General features: G+C 38.4%; 1 protein-coding gene across 2 annotated transcripts in view; it reads right to left on the bottom strand.

Annotated features, from left to right (window-relative positions):
• Positions 1-3,806: 3,806 nt before the first annotated feature.
• Positions 3,807-16,598, bottom strand: part of LOC311287571 (uncharacterized protein) — a 37,221-nt gene continuing 24,429 nt past the window's right edge. The window contains exons 2-7 of one of the 2 annotated variants that reach the window (XM_084404475.1): positions 14,651-14,965; positions 13,390-13,737; positions 12,996-13,082; positions 5,195-5,242; positions 4,969-5,049; positions 3,807-4,857 (exon numbers count right to left, since the gene is read on the bottom strand). In XM_084404475.1, coding sequence (XP_084260601.1) covers positions 4,802-4,857; positions 4,969-5,049; positions 5,195-5,242; positions 12,996-13,082; positions 13,390-13,737; positions 14,651-14,965 — 935 coding nt within the window. In that variant the 3' untranslated portion in view covers positions 3,807-4,801. The remainder of the gene's footprint in view (positions 4,858-4,968; positions 5,050-5,194; positions 5,243-12,995; positions 13,083-13,389; positions 13,738-14,650; positions 14,966-16,598) is intronic. The other variant, XM_084404474.1, reaches the window with a different exon arrangement.

Here is a 16,598-nt window from a genome sequence, read left to right as displayed (position 1 = left end):
GTACCGAAAACTGAAAAAGAGAAGTGGATGCACGGAAGTGGACACACGCACAAGTTGCTTTTCCGCTGAGGAGCCGAGTGGCCCCCGGAGTCAGCGGTGGTCCAGTAGTGGCGAGGGAACAACGTCCTCTGTTCCCTCCTTCAGGGAACGGTGGGTTGCATACACAACCAGGACGTTCCCTTTCAGTCGAGAACGTCAGACGTAGTCGACGTCAATAACACAGTTGAGTCATATTGACATAATGACATCTCTTTTTTTTTCTTTTTTTTGTTAAGACGCAAACACACCCGTGTTGCTCTTTTAGGAAATGTGACCGTCACCAGTGCCGGAGCACACAGGGAATGACCGCGGCAACACTGAATCAGCGAACTGAAACAGTGAAGCACTCACTTCTCGTCCTCTAACCAACCATCAAACACACAAACAAATATAAATTTGATGCTGTTAAAACAGAAGTTGAGAGCTTGAGAAGTTCGCGATCACTGCGGCACTCACGCTGTAGAAACACCAACACTGGGAGGTCTTCCCGCAAGAACACCGACACACTCGCTTGTTGTGTAAACAATAGTACTCTTCAGAGACATCGGCTCGGGTCCGAAGCGAAAGGCAACTGGTGCGTGCGTCCAATTTCGTGTTAATGCCCGCGCTGCGGGGCGGAGCGTGTAATCATGCATGCCAATGTTGAATTGGCTTGATTAAATAGTAGTACGAAGAAGACAGGCTCCCTAAGTGTGGTCCCCATTCAGTCGACTACGTCTGACATTCTCGACTGAAAGGGAAAGTGAAAATCAAAAGGGGGGTGGTGTGGCGCAATGGATAAGACACATGCCTTTGGTGTGAGAGACCCGGGTTCGAATCCACTGTGAGACACCAATGTGTCCCTGAGCAAGACACTTAACCCTAGTTGCTCCAGAGGCGTGCGACCTCTGACATATATATAGCAATTGTAAGTCGCTTTGGATAAAAGCGTCAGCTAAATGAATAAATGTAAATGTAAATGTAAAATAGAGACACCAGTCACAAAATTTAAATTACTGTTAAAGAGCTGTGTGAACTCGCAAGTACGATGTCAGGCACTGTAAATTGATCTGGCCCCCTTCCTGTTCACCGGAGTGATGAGATACTAAGTAGATTGTCCTCACTCAATGGCAAGTGGTGTCCGCAAAATTATTTTTTCGCATTTCATGGAGAAAGAGCACGATTGCGTACAGAAAGGCCTTAACCCTCTGGGGACCAAGCTGTTTTGGGGTCCTTGAGATGTTCTGACATGCCTTGACATTTGTGCTTTTTTCAGTTATTTATAAACATGTTAATGGCTAAGGTGTAAATTCACTCTATATAGCACAAACAGGGCTACCATAATATGCGAGCAACATGTATGTAGATGTTTGTATTTTTAAGAGAATAATGTTTATGCGTGGTTATTGGAAAAAATAAAAACGAAAGTTGCTGAATTAAGACCACAAAACACATATTAAATATGTGTCCACAAGACTTTTGAATGGATGTTGTCCCTTTGAGTTCTAGCTTCAAAATGATGTGAAAATAGTCTTGCTTTATCGTTCACAAAAAAAAAATACATTGATTTAAATGGTGTAAAACAGGTTTTGCTTGGAAAGCCAATATGCCAGGGGGCGTGAAGGAGGAGTAGTTTACACCTTAGATTACAATGTCCCACCCACTCTGCATAATGACTCTGCATAATTAGCCATTCATTCAGGTGTGACACTGACTGAGCCACAATGCAAGGACAAAAGATGTATTTAGACTTATATTGACCATTTAAGATTTCGCTTACATCTCTCTTGTAAATGTTTTGCAATTTTATTAAAAATGTTACAATTACAACAATAATCACAATTTCAACAATATTTCAAGTGTACTTTCTTTGTAAAAAAATAAAATAAAAAAATAATAGACCTACATTTTATCATATGTATTCATTAGTTTGAATATAGCCTAGGGATGTCCCGATCCGATCACATGATCGGAAATCGGGCCCGATCACGTGTTTTCAGACTCGATCGGAATCGGACGTTACCTCCCGATCAGGACTCGGATATATATGTATATATATTCTCATTATTTTTTAACACATCTGTAGTTATGCGGTGGCACAGAGTTATGCCGGTTTCACATTGCACGCGCGTAAGCAGCGCAGGAGCAGTGCGTATGGTGAGCAGGAGCAGGACACGCGCGTTTTGCTTTCACACTGGCAGTGTTTGTCACGCGCGGCTGAACCGCGGGTTGTAGGCTACAGACAGAGTACTCTATAATGGATAAGTTGGCATTGCTTTTTTTCGTTTTCAAATACATTTAAGAGAAAAGACTTGTCAAGAAGCTTATTTTATTAATAATTTCATTTATATAACTTTTGGTTCATCTTTGTTTTTATTGTTATGGCAACAAGTTTGTTTTTGGACATTTTTTTTTTTTACATTGCTGTTGGTCATTTGATTGACTGTTTAAAACACAATAGATATCATCAATGCACTTTTTGGATAAAACTGCAGTGTATTTTGGCCATGATCAATGTATTGTCACTTTAATTCAGCAAAAGCGGCGCAGCAAAATTAGACTCGGCGCCGAAACGATCGCGGCACTCCTGCTCTGCTCTGCTATACGCACTGCCGCGCCGCCTCTGCGTGCGGTAAAGACTAGTTTAATCTGTTAACATGGGCGGCGAAAAAAATACGCGCTGCACGCTCTGCTAACAGTGCAGTGTGAAACCGGCGTAAGAGTTAGGAGTGCAGTTCCTAAAAGCACATTACTGGCTTTGCAAACACTGTGGCACTTTTATTTTTTATTTGTTTACATGCCTACCGGGTATTTTAAGTTGAGGTGCTATTTGTTTATATATTAGACTTTTTTATATTTACTGTTGCACTTAAGTCCAAAAATGAAGAATTTATTTATTACTTGATTGTTCAAGCTACCTCACAGAAGTGCTCTGTTTGTTAACAGAGTTGTTGAATGTTAAAATAAGGTGAATTAAATAAAAAATAAGGAACATCCTGGATCTGTTTTTTCGCTCTTCTTTATTCTTTTTTTATGTATTATAGAAGTATCGGATCGGGACTCGGTATCGGCAGATACTCAAAATCAAATGACTCGGACTCGGACTCAAGGGCAAAAAAACCTGATCGGGACATCCCTAATATAGCCAACATTGGAACATCTAACATCTTAGTCTATGACTTTATTTTTGACAAAAATAGTATTATATATATATATATATATATATACCGTTAAATATTTTATTTCAACATATTTCAGTCGATTTTTACTCATCTCAGTAGGCTATAGCAAAGCAGTTTATTCTTTTACACACAGACGCGCGATTCATATTTAGGCTAAACAGTCTTTACAAATATGTACCCTTCATTCATCTCACAGAAAGGCGAGTCATATTATAGACATGCGATTCATCTTTTTGCGGTTTGCATAGGCCTACACTAACGTTATTCGATAACGTTATTCCACATCAACACTTGAGAAAAGAAAACAGCCTACCTCACTCCTCAGCGGGATCTGCTCCTCATATCAGGAGATATTGCTCCTCATATCAGCACTGTTCTGAGGAATCTTTTCTCCATAAGGTAGGCTATATTATGCTTCACTCGCGACGCGCTTTGTTTACAGCTGATGTGGGGGCGTTTCACAGGTGTGAAATAGTTCTCAGAATTTGCGTTTGAATAGCACGCGCTCTCCGGGGCGTGGTCACATTACTTTTGAATGATTTTGTAATGAGCTCGACTGGAGTCGCTCTCTTTTTATACAGATTACAGAAGCTGAGAATATTTGTTTTTTATATAAATTACTTCATTTAAAAGATGCGATCTCAAGCTTTATGCCCGTGGGTCTGTTTGCCTGTTTGACTGAATTTTCGCGGAGTTATAGATCATTTTCGAACGCGTTTCAAATGGGAGTTTACTGACAGAGAGAAGGCAGAAATCGCATCATGTTAATTTTTCTTTATTTGTCAAAAAGCAAAACACTTTATTTTTATTGTGAGTATACAGAAAAAAAAATAGAAACTGAACAGGATCGATTGATATATTACACGAAAATGAAAGATCAAAATGAACAGAGCATTTAGTGTTTATTTTTCATTGCTAAAAAAAAAAAACGAGCAAAACGCGCGGGCGCGTTTTTGGTCCCCAGAGGGTTAAAAGCTGCTAGAAAATGAAAAATGATTCTGATTTGCAAACAGCTGTTAAACATGAAGAATGCCTATTTTCTACTTTCCCGACTAGTGGACTCGGGATGACAGACAAAGACTTTGTTGTGAACAGTGTATCTAGCAGGTCAAGATGATACTGGTTTCAGTCTTCTAGTGTCCGACTGTTGAAGATATTTGCATTTCAGGAGTAGCACTCGACCCATTAATACTCACACTTACTTTTCTATATTACAATACATTATGAGCTCATGTGGGGGAATCACCATATTTGAAACAAACATCTCAGGAAAGGAGACATATTAAACACAATTGCAGAGATTTTATTAAGAAAATTAGCATTAATCATTCAAAATAAAAAAAAAGATGCTAAAAACAGTAATGAACAGACAAGATACCAGAATCACCAAATCAGCTCCATCACACAGAACAGAGAGAGATTATACAGTCAGAGTCTGCCCATTACTGTATTGATATTATATTTAAAGCAGTTTACATATGTACAAGCACAAGAAAATGTAATCTAATTAAATTTTAATTTTAATAAAACAATGAACAATCCTCTGTAAGTTTTTGCTATTGTAAATATTGCTGCAGATTGGCTCTAAACTCATCAGTATTTTATTCTAATATTGTCGGCATCTCTATTTCCTCTGGGTGCTTCGAGTCCTTCCTCCCTGCAAAATAAAAGCATTGACTGACCTCTCGTATGTGTTTTTATCATGATTGCAGATTGTTCCAGATCAGATGAGTGTGAATCATCAGATTGTGTGCGGCTCAAAACTCACCAGCTCTTCTTGCACAGATGATCTGAAGAAGAATCACAGTAGGAGCAGCAAACACTGCCATCTCAACAATAATCACAATCACTGCAGGAAACATGAGAGGAAGAAGAGAAACTGTACATGACTGAAGTCAAGGGTATTCAACTATCAACAGTTATTGATGAAGCTTTTACAGACTGACTGATAGTTTAATGTTATAAAGCTGTCAGTATAAATGAACGTGTCGTACCTCTGTATAATGATCCAGCAGTCACACTGACTTCAGTTTCTCCTGGATCTGTGGATCACGTCTGTTAGTTCAGTTCAACACATAATGCCACATATACACAACATCATCATCACATAATACTTGAGCTTCACACAGGATTTTCATTTTAGCGGGACTCAGCTCCCAATAAGTGTGTGTAGTGTTGTCAAAAGACCCGGTACTTCGGTACCAAGTTGGTACTAAAAAAATTAAACCGTTATGGTACCAGCTTTTCATAAGTACCGTTGGTACCGAAGTACCGGATTAATCCAGTTCTTGATGCGCAGTCCAAAAGCTACACAGTTGTGTCCTCTTCATAAAAACACTGAGACATGGCGACCGGCGGTGCTACTGATGCGGTGGCTCTGAATCCACTCGTTGACAAGAAAGGAGGAAAGAGCCACATAACGCGCTTTTTCCAGGCGCGTGTTCATGGTTGCACAGCAACGACAGACAGCGGGAGAGCAAGTGCTTGTGGAAAGGAGAAAGCGGTGCGAACTGTGCTCTCCATGATGATGAGGAAGTATCAGCAAAGAATTTATTCCTAGCCCTTGCATTAGCTTTACTACTAGATATATCTGCCGCCCTGTACAGCTATAATCAGCTGTTCGGCCGAGCTTTCGATGTTGTTACGGAAAGGTTTTTGTCACATGACCTGTTGAGACGTTTTCATCTCGCCGCGGCATAGCCTACATCTGAAATAAAGATTTTGCACGCGCAAAAAAATGAACACAGTATCGGACCGACACCGACACAAATACTGGTGTCAGTATCAGTGCATCCCTATTTATGTCATTCATATCAGTCCGTCAGAAAAGCAGTTCTAGGCTTATTCTTGGCTGGATAACTCTTAGCACGTTTAAAAAGCCCTTTTAAAATTAAATATGAACGCAGTTTTGGATTAAATAAAAGTACAGTCAAATCGAATAAAACACGATATACAATTTAATATAATGTAAATTTAATCTAAATTAAGCTTTGGTACCGAAATTGGTACCGAGAACCGTGGTTTTGCACTGGTATTGGTACCGAATACTGAAATTTTGGTACCGTGTCCGTGACAACCCTAAGTGTATGATTTAAAAACGGTAACACTTTAGTTTAGGTTCTAATTCTCACTATTAACTAGTTGCTTATTAACATGCATATTACTACATTTGGTGGAGAGTTCCTGCCTCAAGTGGAGGAGTTTAAGTATTTTGGGGTTTTGTTCACGAGTGAGGGAAGGATGGAACGGGAGATTGACAGACGGATCGGTGCAGCTTCTGCAGTAATGCGGTTGATGTACCGGTCTGTCGTGGTGAAGAAGGAGCTGAGCCGCAAGGCGAAGCTCTCGATTTACCAGTCAATCTACGTTCCTACTCTCACCTATGGTCATGAGCTTTGGGTCCTGACCGAAAGGACAAGATCCCGGATACAGGCGGCCGAAATGAGCTTTCTCCGCAGGGTGGCTGGGCGATCCCTTAGAGATAGGGTGAGAAGCTCGGTCACTCGGGAGGAGCTCAGAGTAGAGCCGCTGCTCCTCCACATCGAGAGGGGTCAGCTGAGGTGGCTCGGGCATCTTTTCCGGATGCCTCCTGGACGCCTTCCCGGGAAGGTGTTCCGGGCGCGTCCCACTGGGAGGAGACCCCGGGGAAGACCTAGGACACGCTGGAGAGACTATGTCTCCCAGCTGGCCTGGGAACGCCTCGGTGTCCCCCCGGAAGAGCTGGAGGAAGTGTCCAGGGAGAGGGAGGTCTGGGCATCTCTGCTTAGACTGCTGCCCCCGCGACCCAGCCCCGGATAAGCGGAAGAAGATGGATGGATGGATGGATTACTAGGATATCGGCTGTTTATTAGTATAAAGGCAGAGTTTTATAATCACTGAGGTCCCAAATGTGAGGCAGTTAGGGGGGTTCGGTTTAGATTTTTCTGATCTACATATGTGTAGTTTAAGATGTTTTGAAGGCCAAAAAATTGGATAACAATAGCTTTAAAATCATTTCAGTGTGAAGTAGATTATTTTTCTCTCCTCAACTCCATCACTCTCTTCTTCTCTTTTATTTTTATCTTGCCCTGTCTCTTCCCCTCTGTAATAAATGTTGGAACTGGAGAACAAATGATTATGAATTCTTCTGATAAATCTCCAGAAATGGTATATATTAAACACTATCTGCATGCTTTGAATGTAACGGATGGAGATGACCCAGAAATAAGAAATGTAAATGTAACAGACAAGGTTGAGATTTTTATGGACGATCTTATAGTTGAACACCTCCGGAGGGACAACGCAAGGAGAGCTCTCAAGATGAGAAGAAGGAGAGAAAGGCGCTGGAGAAGATTACTGATACCAGTATCGGTATCGGTATCGGTATCAGTTCTGTTACTGAAGAAAAGTTTGCACTTTCATATGTGTAGTGTGTGTTGGCTATTCTACATATGTTTACAAAGTCAGCAAAGCTGTCAAGATTTTACTTTCTCTTTTTAGTGTTCTTAAGTTTTATATTGTGATGCTGCTATTGTGTTATTGGTACTGAGTTTTATGTTTGGTAATAAAAAGTTAAACTGGCAAAAACAAAGTTTTTTTTTTTCTCGGGGTCGGGGTGGAGGGCATCATAAAACAGATACACAACGACGTGAAAAAGCACATCACCAGCTTGTTGCGTGACATAAAAGCGATTAGCTTTACCACTGACATATGGAGTTGTAGTGTAAATCCAGTGTCTCTCATCATCTTAACAGCACAATGGATAGATGGCGATTTCAATCTACAACAAATCATGCTCCATGCAAAACAATTCTCCGAGGCTATTGCGAGCATATTTGAGGAAATGCTTGCGACTTGGAAAATTTCCAAAAGTTCTGTACATGTTGTGGTCCGTACAACGTTGAAGAGCACTTTGCTTGCTGCTTTGCAGAAGCGCTTCTCCAACATTGAACAAAACCCGCTTTACTGCATCGCAACGTTACTCGATCCAAGGTAAAAAAATAAATAATAATAATAATTTTAATTATAATAAATAACTTGATTTTTTTTTATTAAATGTATATATCATTCATTATTATATACTATTAAGTTTTTATATTAAATAATTTCATCATAATGATAGAATTAAAAAATAAATAAATGTTGGGGTAATCTATTCAATTTCAATTCTAAAATGCAAGAGTTTTTTTTCTCTTATACTGCATAAAATTAATGCTTATATTGTCATTGTCATTGTCATTGTCATTGTCATTTTTATTTATTTTTTTAAGGTATAAAGATCGATTCTTCTCCAACACAGACACTGCAAGGCAGGTCAACGAAATGGTGGTACTGGAGCTGCAAATAACATCTGCTGAAGAGACAGCCACAGCTGAGGAGCACAGAGAACCAGCTGTCAAAAGGCCTCACAGTGACCAGCCAGGTAGCAGTCTGGACAGTGTTTTTGAAGAAATTGCAGATGCATCTACATCTACGAGCAGATCTCCAACAGCTGTTACCATACAGCTGGAAGCATACCTTGGAGAGACCGCTGTGCATCGGTCAGACAAACCCTTCAAGTACTGGGCAGTTAATAATCTGCGATTTCCGGCTCTGGCTCAAATGGCACAAAAATATCTTTAAGCCCCTTGCAGTAGCGTGGAAAGCGAAAGATTATTTAGCTCCGTGTCACACATTCTGAATGAAAGCAGAAGCAGACTTGTTGCTGAACATGCAGAGATGCTTCTGTTCCTTAAAATAACCTGTAAATGAAATAGATGGCTCAAAAGAGGATGTGTTGAATTTGCAGGACGAGCTCAAATTACTTAAAGCATAATTTGAGCTTGACCTGCGAACTTAAGGGTTATTGTTAGAGGTGTTATGTGTGTGTGTGTGTGTGTGTGTGTGTGTGTGTGTGTGTGTGTGTGGTCGCAACATGTTTAGGTTGTTAGGGCCACATGTATTTTTAAAGGGAACTGTGAACATCATTTGTGTAACGATGCAGGTTGAAACAAAGGAGGAAGCAGGACTAGGGAACAGGACTCAGGAACAGAACAAACAACATTACAAAGTCAAGAACCCACCAACACTGAAACAAGACACAGGGTTTAAATACAGAGGCAAACAAGCTAAACAAGATAACAAGGGGGCGTGGCTAATCAGAAACACCTGGGGAGACTAATAAACAAGAAAAACTACAAGGGACTGTGTGTGTGCTCTGTGCTGCATAAAATATGTGTGAAAATAGATATTTTGAATATGTGCTTCTGCAAGCGTATGTTAATGAAGGACTAGGATAAGTCCAAAGTTTGACCTTATAAGGGAAGTGGCAGTACTATAATGACAGCCCATAGTTAGAAGGCCGCCCAGAACAGGGTTGGTTTAAAAAGCCTTGAGTGTTTTTTTTTTTTTTTTTGGAACTTTTAAGTGTTTATGTTATTTGTGCCTTTGGAATTTTTTGTCTTTGTATTATTCTGAATCTTTTCTAAATAAAAATAAATCATCATGTTGTGGTGATTCGTAAAATGTTTTAAGCAAGTGTAAGAGTAATTTTTCCCTATCAATAATTCATGATTTTTGTAATTAAATATTAATATTGGCAAACGCCCAGTGCATCCGAATTCAAGATTGAGCTGGTTAGAGGCTCCGCCGAGGGATCTGAATCGACATCTTACATCTTTAATCTACAGGTCAGGGCAATGTTTGATTGCAGCAGATTATGGGAATGTTTAGAAGGATCTAGAGGTTACAGCGGGATACAAATACAACACCTCTTAAAGCTGAGCTTTGACTGATAAAGGCCTTTCATGTTTGTCCGTGTCAGAGAAGAAAGTAAACACAGGGTCTCAGACACGTTCATTTACTGAAGGCTACCAGGAAAGATAGGTAACTAACTAAGTTCATTAAATTCATTCACAATATGTACACATTCATTATTGATCTTTTGCCTAATACAGGGCCATAGTTTATTTTTCTTTTTTTCTCTGATCTATGTGCAATATAAGACTTTTGAAGGCCAAAAAAGGATAAGAAATAGCTTTAAAACCATGTTAGATTATTTGTCAATACCTGCTCTCTCCTCTTATCCATCGCTCTTTCTTTCTCTGTCTCTTCCCTTCCTAAAGCTGGGCTTTTTTAATTTACTGAAGGCTACAAATGTACTAATATTATATTAATTCTTAATACGTACACATTCATATTAACCCTGTGCCTAATTAGACAAAAAAAATATTAGTTTGCCTGATTATTTCTGTAATTCGTCATACAATTAAAATAAAACAAATAAAAGAATTAGCAATTGTGGAAAACAATTTACAGAAAATTTGGAGATGCAGTGGAATAAAATGTCACAAAAATACAAGTTTAGACCGTGGATAAATGCCAAATCCACAAAAATACAAGTCATACAGAATGAAATGTGTAAATCACACTGAAATACAGTGGAATGCACCGCAATATGTCAGATTTAAATCTATTAGCCTACAAGGTCAAGGTCACTTTTATTTATATAGCACCTTAAAACAGCATTTCTGCTGACCAAGGTGCTTCACAGAAACACAATAAAAACACAAAAAAACACGATAAAAACAAAAGTCGTACAAATTACATAGTAAAAAATTTAACTCACTAAGGCTACATATCCACAATTATGAATAGGCCTGAGAGAAAAGATGCGTTTTCAGTGCCGACTTGAATACATATAAAGAAGAAGACAACCTGACAGATTGAGGTAACAAATTCCACAGTCTAGGACCAAGAAAGGAGAACGCTCTGTCACCTTTAGATTTCAAACGAGAGTGCGGGATAGTTAATAATCTCTCAGATGATGATCTAAGAGATCTTCGAGGAGAGTACGGACAAAGAAGGTCTGAAATATAAACTGGAGCAAGACCATGCAAGGCTTTAAATACAAAAGTCAAAACCTTGTACTCAATTCTGTATTTGACCGGTAGTCAATGTAAATGCAATAGAATAGGGGTGATATGCTCAAACTTTCCCTTCCCCATCAAGAAGCGGGCTGCGGCATTCTGAACCAGTTGCAAACGCATTAATGAAAACTGGTTGATACCAGCATACAAGGCGTTACAATAATCCAGCCTTGTTGAGATCTGATGAGATTCAAAGATGTAACGAAGGGGGAGCATATATAAAGAAAACAAAATCGGTCCCAAAATGGAGCCTTGCGGTACTCCACCCGTGACAGGAACAGTTGATGAATGAAACTGACCTATCTCCACAGGGAAACTCCTCTCTGAGAAATAGGATCCAAACCACTCTACAGCCGTATCACAGATACCAGCCTCAGTTTTTAACCTGTTTAAAAGAATGCAGTGATCCACTGTATCAAAAGCTGCACTTAAATCCAACAATACCAGAACCGCACAGTTTCCGGAATCCACAAATAACAACAGGTCGTTTACCAGTCTCAACAAGGCTGATTCAGTGCTATGCTTGGATCTAAAACCAGACTGAAACGGATCGAGTATATTATTCTCAATTAAGTACGGGGATAACTGATTTAAAACAGCTTTCTCCAATACTTTTGATAAGAAAGGAAGTTTTGAAATAGGTTATTTAGATAGGTTATATAGGTAGTTATTTAGATCAGATGGATCCAAATTTGCCTTTTTGAGCAGCGGATGAACTACTGCATGCTTAAAACAAGATGGAACAGAGCTCGTCTGTAAAGAACTGTTAATGACAGAAATAATATTTGGTGCAACTGAGTCCAGGACTTCCTTTAACAATGTAGTTGGTATAACATCAAATGAACAAGTGGTTGATCTTAAACTGGACACTATATTCGATAGTTCCACATGTGAGACAAAGGCAGACGCCAGACCTTCTGGGATGGATTCGGTACAATCTGGGATTTGATGCAAAGGATTTTGTTAATGAAGAAGCTGCAAAACTTCTCACACAACTCTGGGCTCTGAGCAACACCAATCTCAGTAGAAGAATTTAATACTGAATTTATAGTAGCGAACAAAAACTTTGGACAGTGGGAATTTTGAGAAATCAAATTAGAAAAATATTTAATAATAATAATAATTAATAATAATTAATTACATTTATATAGCGCTTTTCTAGGTAGGCCTACTCAAAGCGCTTTACATATGGAAGGGGGGAATTTAGACCTTTGCAAAGCGGCCTCCTCTTGAAATTTAACTAAGGAATGTTGCAATAGCTGATAAGAGATTTGTAATTTGTCCTTCCTCCATTTTCTTTCTGCCCTTCTACACTCCTTCCTTAAAGAACGAACTTTGTTCATCCAAGGCTGTTTTTGTTAGCCTACTCCATAACAAACCAAAAATGTCATAAGACACCCAGACTTGATGAATAACTGAAGTTTTATATGTTAAACTTGTTGCTGAGCATTACGAGTGTACGGCTTATTTTGTGTTTCTCTTTCTCTTTCTCTTTTTTGTATATTTTGTTTTGTTTACTTTTACATGTATGTTTTTTGATAATGTTGTGAGTGGATGAGCAGTATTTTATGTCTGTTTGGTGTTTTTCATGGATCTACAGTGAATGCGCTGCATGGATGAGCTCAACATATCGTCTTCATGTGACGCTTTCTGGGAGAATCGAGTGAAAGAACCGGAGTGTTATATGAACACACTACTCTCACTGTTTATACTAAACATGTCCTAGAATATGCATAAGTACGCTAATTGGGACACACCATAAAAGTCCATGAAATGAAACTAAACAACAACTCAATGTGACAATCATAATGTAGAATATGACAGTCATATTTTGATGAGTTAACACTGAAGATAACTCTAGCATTATGCACTGGAAAGCACTGATGTGAGAAAGACAGTGATGATGTACCTTTAGAAACGTGTGTGTTTATAGTTGAGGGATCCTGCGAGTGTGTGATGTGGACTGGATTCACTGCTGTCGTTGAATCAGCTTGAGCTGTGAAGATGAATGTTAGTTCACATGATTAATACTGTACAATATGACCAATCATATTTTAACTTTGATCATCATATTACATACAAAGTTAATATTTTTGCTGTCAAGTTTCAATTCCTTTATTATTTCCAGCATCACGTTTTCGACTGTTACTTCACTGCAGTTCATTAGTTTGAAGCAATGCTTTGAGTTACTCTTCTGTGAGAGTCAAAGAAGCTTTTGTTCCCTCAGTTTGTTCTGGTTCAGTGATACTGATAGACCTTAGTGTTACTGACATTATGAGGGTCTTCTAACACTGTTTTCTCACCTGAATACTTGACAGTGTATCTGAATGAGGTCTTGACTTGATTTCTGTGAGTGAGCTGACATCTCCACTCTCTGTTGTCATCTTCATTCAGGAGTGTTGTAGTCAGAGTGATGATACAGTGATCTGAAAATGATGATATCTGATATGTGGAGTCTGTCCTCAGATCAACACCAGCCTGATTCACCCACAACAGCTCAAATCCCTCAGAACGGACAAAATGATCACAGGAGAATCCAGTAAATGAATACAACTGACAGGAGAGAGTCACAGAGCGGCCTGGATTGATATCAGTCTGTGAGGATGAAGATGATGATGATGATGATGATGATGATGATGGAGACACTGAAACTGAACACAAGACACAAATCACAGACTCTTGAGTCATCATCTGAGTTTAAAGGGAGAATTTTAAATTGACCACAAAATTATAAACGGTAACACTTTACTTGAAGGGGTGTGCATAAGACTGACATGACACCGTCATAATCATGACATGACACATGTCATGAATATGAAGGAGGTTTTATGCATGTTTATGACAACTGTCATTAAGTGTCATTCGCTCAATTATGACATTTTTAATGAAAATATTACATTGTGTGAGATGTCTTTGTTATGGCAACTTGACTTTACTAAGACAACACAACCTGTCATAAATATGTCATAAATATGACATAGCAGATTAATTATCAAACTTAAGAAAACACTTAGGCTTTAGGGGTTAACATTTCATTAAACTGTCATGTGGTTGGTTTTGACATTGGCTGTCATGAAGCCATTATAACATTTTAATGACAAATTAAATTTGTACCACTGTACTTGAGGTCAAGAAAAACATTCATGACACAGTTATAATGGCCTCATGACAGCCAATGTCAAAACCAACCACCTGACAGTTTAATGAAATGCTAACCCATAAAGCTAAGTGGTTTCTTAGGTTTGATAGTTAATCTGCAATGTCATGTTTATGACATATTTATGACAATTTATGTTGTCTTGGTAATGTCAAGTTGTCATGACAAAGACACTAACAGCTTATGATGTATTGGTTTATGTCAAGTTGTCATAACAAAGACATCTCAAACAGTGTCATATTTGCATTAAAAATGTCATAATTGAGCGAATGACACTTAATGACAGTTGTCATAAACATGCATAAGAATTCCTTCATATTTATGACATCTGCCATGTCATGATTATGAAGGTGTCATGTCAGTCTTATGCACACCCCTTCAAGTAAAGTGTTACCTTATAAACTTACCATGAAGAACATGCAGAAAAACACGTGCATCAGATCCTGGTTGTCTGTCATTTTGTCTGCAGATGTAAAATCCATAATCTTCTTCTGTGACGTTCTTGATGTTCAGAGAGCAGTCAGACTCCAGATTCAGTCTCTCATGTCTCTCTGTGTCTTTATTCTTTATCCCTAAAGTAATCAGTTCAACTGCTGCTACTGAATGACTGTTAGAGTAGTTCCATGTAGTTGATTTGCAGTCAGAAAGAGCATTATTACAGGACAGACGCACATTTTCACCAGAACTGATGAACACATGATCATCATCCACTCCACTGGTACCTGAAACACAGTGTATCTCAGTGCTCATTATGATATATATTAAAAAATGAAACATAAAACATACCAGCATAAAAAGCAGTTGACTAAAATACACACTGTAAAAAAAAACTGCGCTGATAAAATACATTAGACAATAAATGAGATCCGTGGCACAAGATGATGAATGTGACCATTAACAAACAGCCATTGTCATCTGATCCTGTTTTCTTTCAGCTTTTTTTGCAATAGCAAATGTATTTAAATACAAAGCTATCGCAGTCAAAGAAAAACTAATGTTCAAAAGCCAAGGGTCCAGAGCCCAACTAAAGCAAACACTGATCGCCATCATGGTGACATCAAATGAAAATACAATGCCATCTAAACCTCTGTCACCTTTTAATAATAACATCTGTAGACGTCTGACAGAAATAAAGTCAGTCTGGTTAGTAATAAGTGAAGCTGGTAATGCTGTTTGTGGAGTTGTTTAATCCTCCTCTGCTGAGATCTTCACAGATTTAATGTCTTTATCTTCAGTTGATTTCATATTTTTTCTGTTCTTCTTGTTCCTCTTTCCTTCAGTGATTCTGCTTGTTAACAGCAGGTGTTCATCAGTGTCTGAATTAACTCACTTGTTTTTATTCACTCTGTCAAGTGGACTATATTAGTGAACTAATGTAGGGAATAGTGAATGAGGGTATAGGGTGTGTTTTAAAAAAGACAAATATCTCCCAGAATGCATTTGTTTCAATGTTATATTGCTGTTTTAATGGAAAACAGCATGTTACTGTCAAAATGTGGCAATTTGTTACAGTGCACACTGTAAAACATTGCTGTAAAAAAACTGCCACATTTTGACAGTGACAAAATCGGGGCTAAAATCGTGCAGTGTGAACTCAGCATTAGATTAAATCAACTGAAGATAAAGACATTAAATCTCTGAAGATCTCAGCAGAGGAGGATTAAACAACTCCACAAACAGCATTACCAGCTTCAATTATTAGTTTTAAATCAGTCTTTTTCCTCATTTAAAGCAAACAACACACTCTCCAGAATAAACTATTAGTCTTCATCAGAGAGCTGTTCAAATCACTGACACACTCTTAATATGAAGATAATTCTTCATCATCAGATGTTTGAGTGACACTATGTCCAGTATCAAGAATAATACAGTATGATCTGTGTGTATCAATACACAACTCTGAGATCACAACGTGAATGTGTGCAAGAATAAACTGAGCATGTTCAAATGAACTCTTTCCAGACTAATTCCACTAAATGTTGTAAGGGTGGATTTCCTGCAAGACTGACGAATGACTAAAGAAACATTGTCAGCAAGATGGTAGAAAACTGTACATTTCTTGTCTATTCCACCCACTGCCACTTATACCAATGACGGAAATAAGCGCAGTTACAATAGATTAATATGTGTGAGAGCGTTGCTATAGAGAGTGACAATATTGTATTGCAATAGATAGCACTATTATACTATATAGCAAGTCAATACCAAATCAAAACTAGTTAGCACATTAGTTGTAATTGAAAGGGTTTATTGACAACATGGTTATAGTTATACTTAAAATAGTTCAAAATAGATGTATAAGATGATAATAACTTATACCATTAATTGTACCCAGCATTTTTGTAAAATGTTACC

The sequence above is a fragment of the Rutilus rutilus genome (assembly GCF_951802725.1).
Source record: "Rutilus rutilus genome assembly, chromosome: 1".
In the NCBI taxonomy this organism is placed as follows: domain Eukaryota; kingdom Metazoa; phylum Chordata; class Actinopteri; order Cypriniformes; family Leuciscidae; genus Rutilus; species Rutilus rutilus.
Note: the sequence above shows the minus strand (reverse complement) of the source record. Positions and strands in the feature narration are given on the sequence as shown.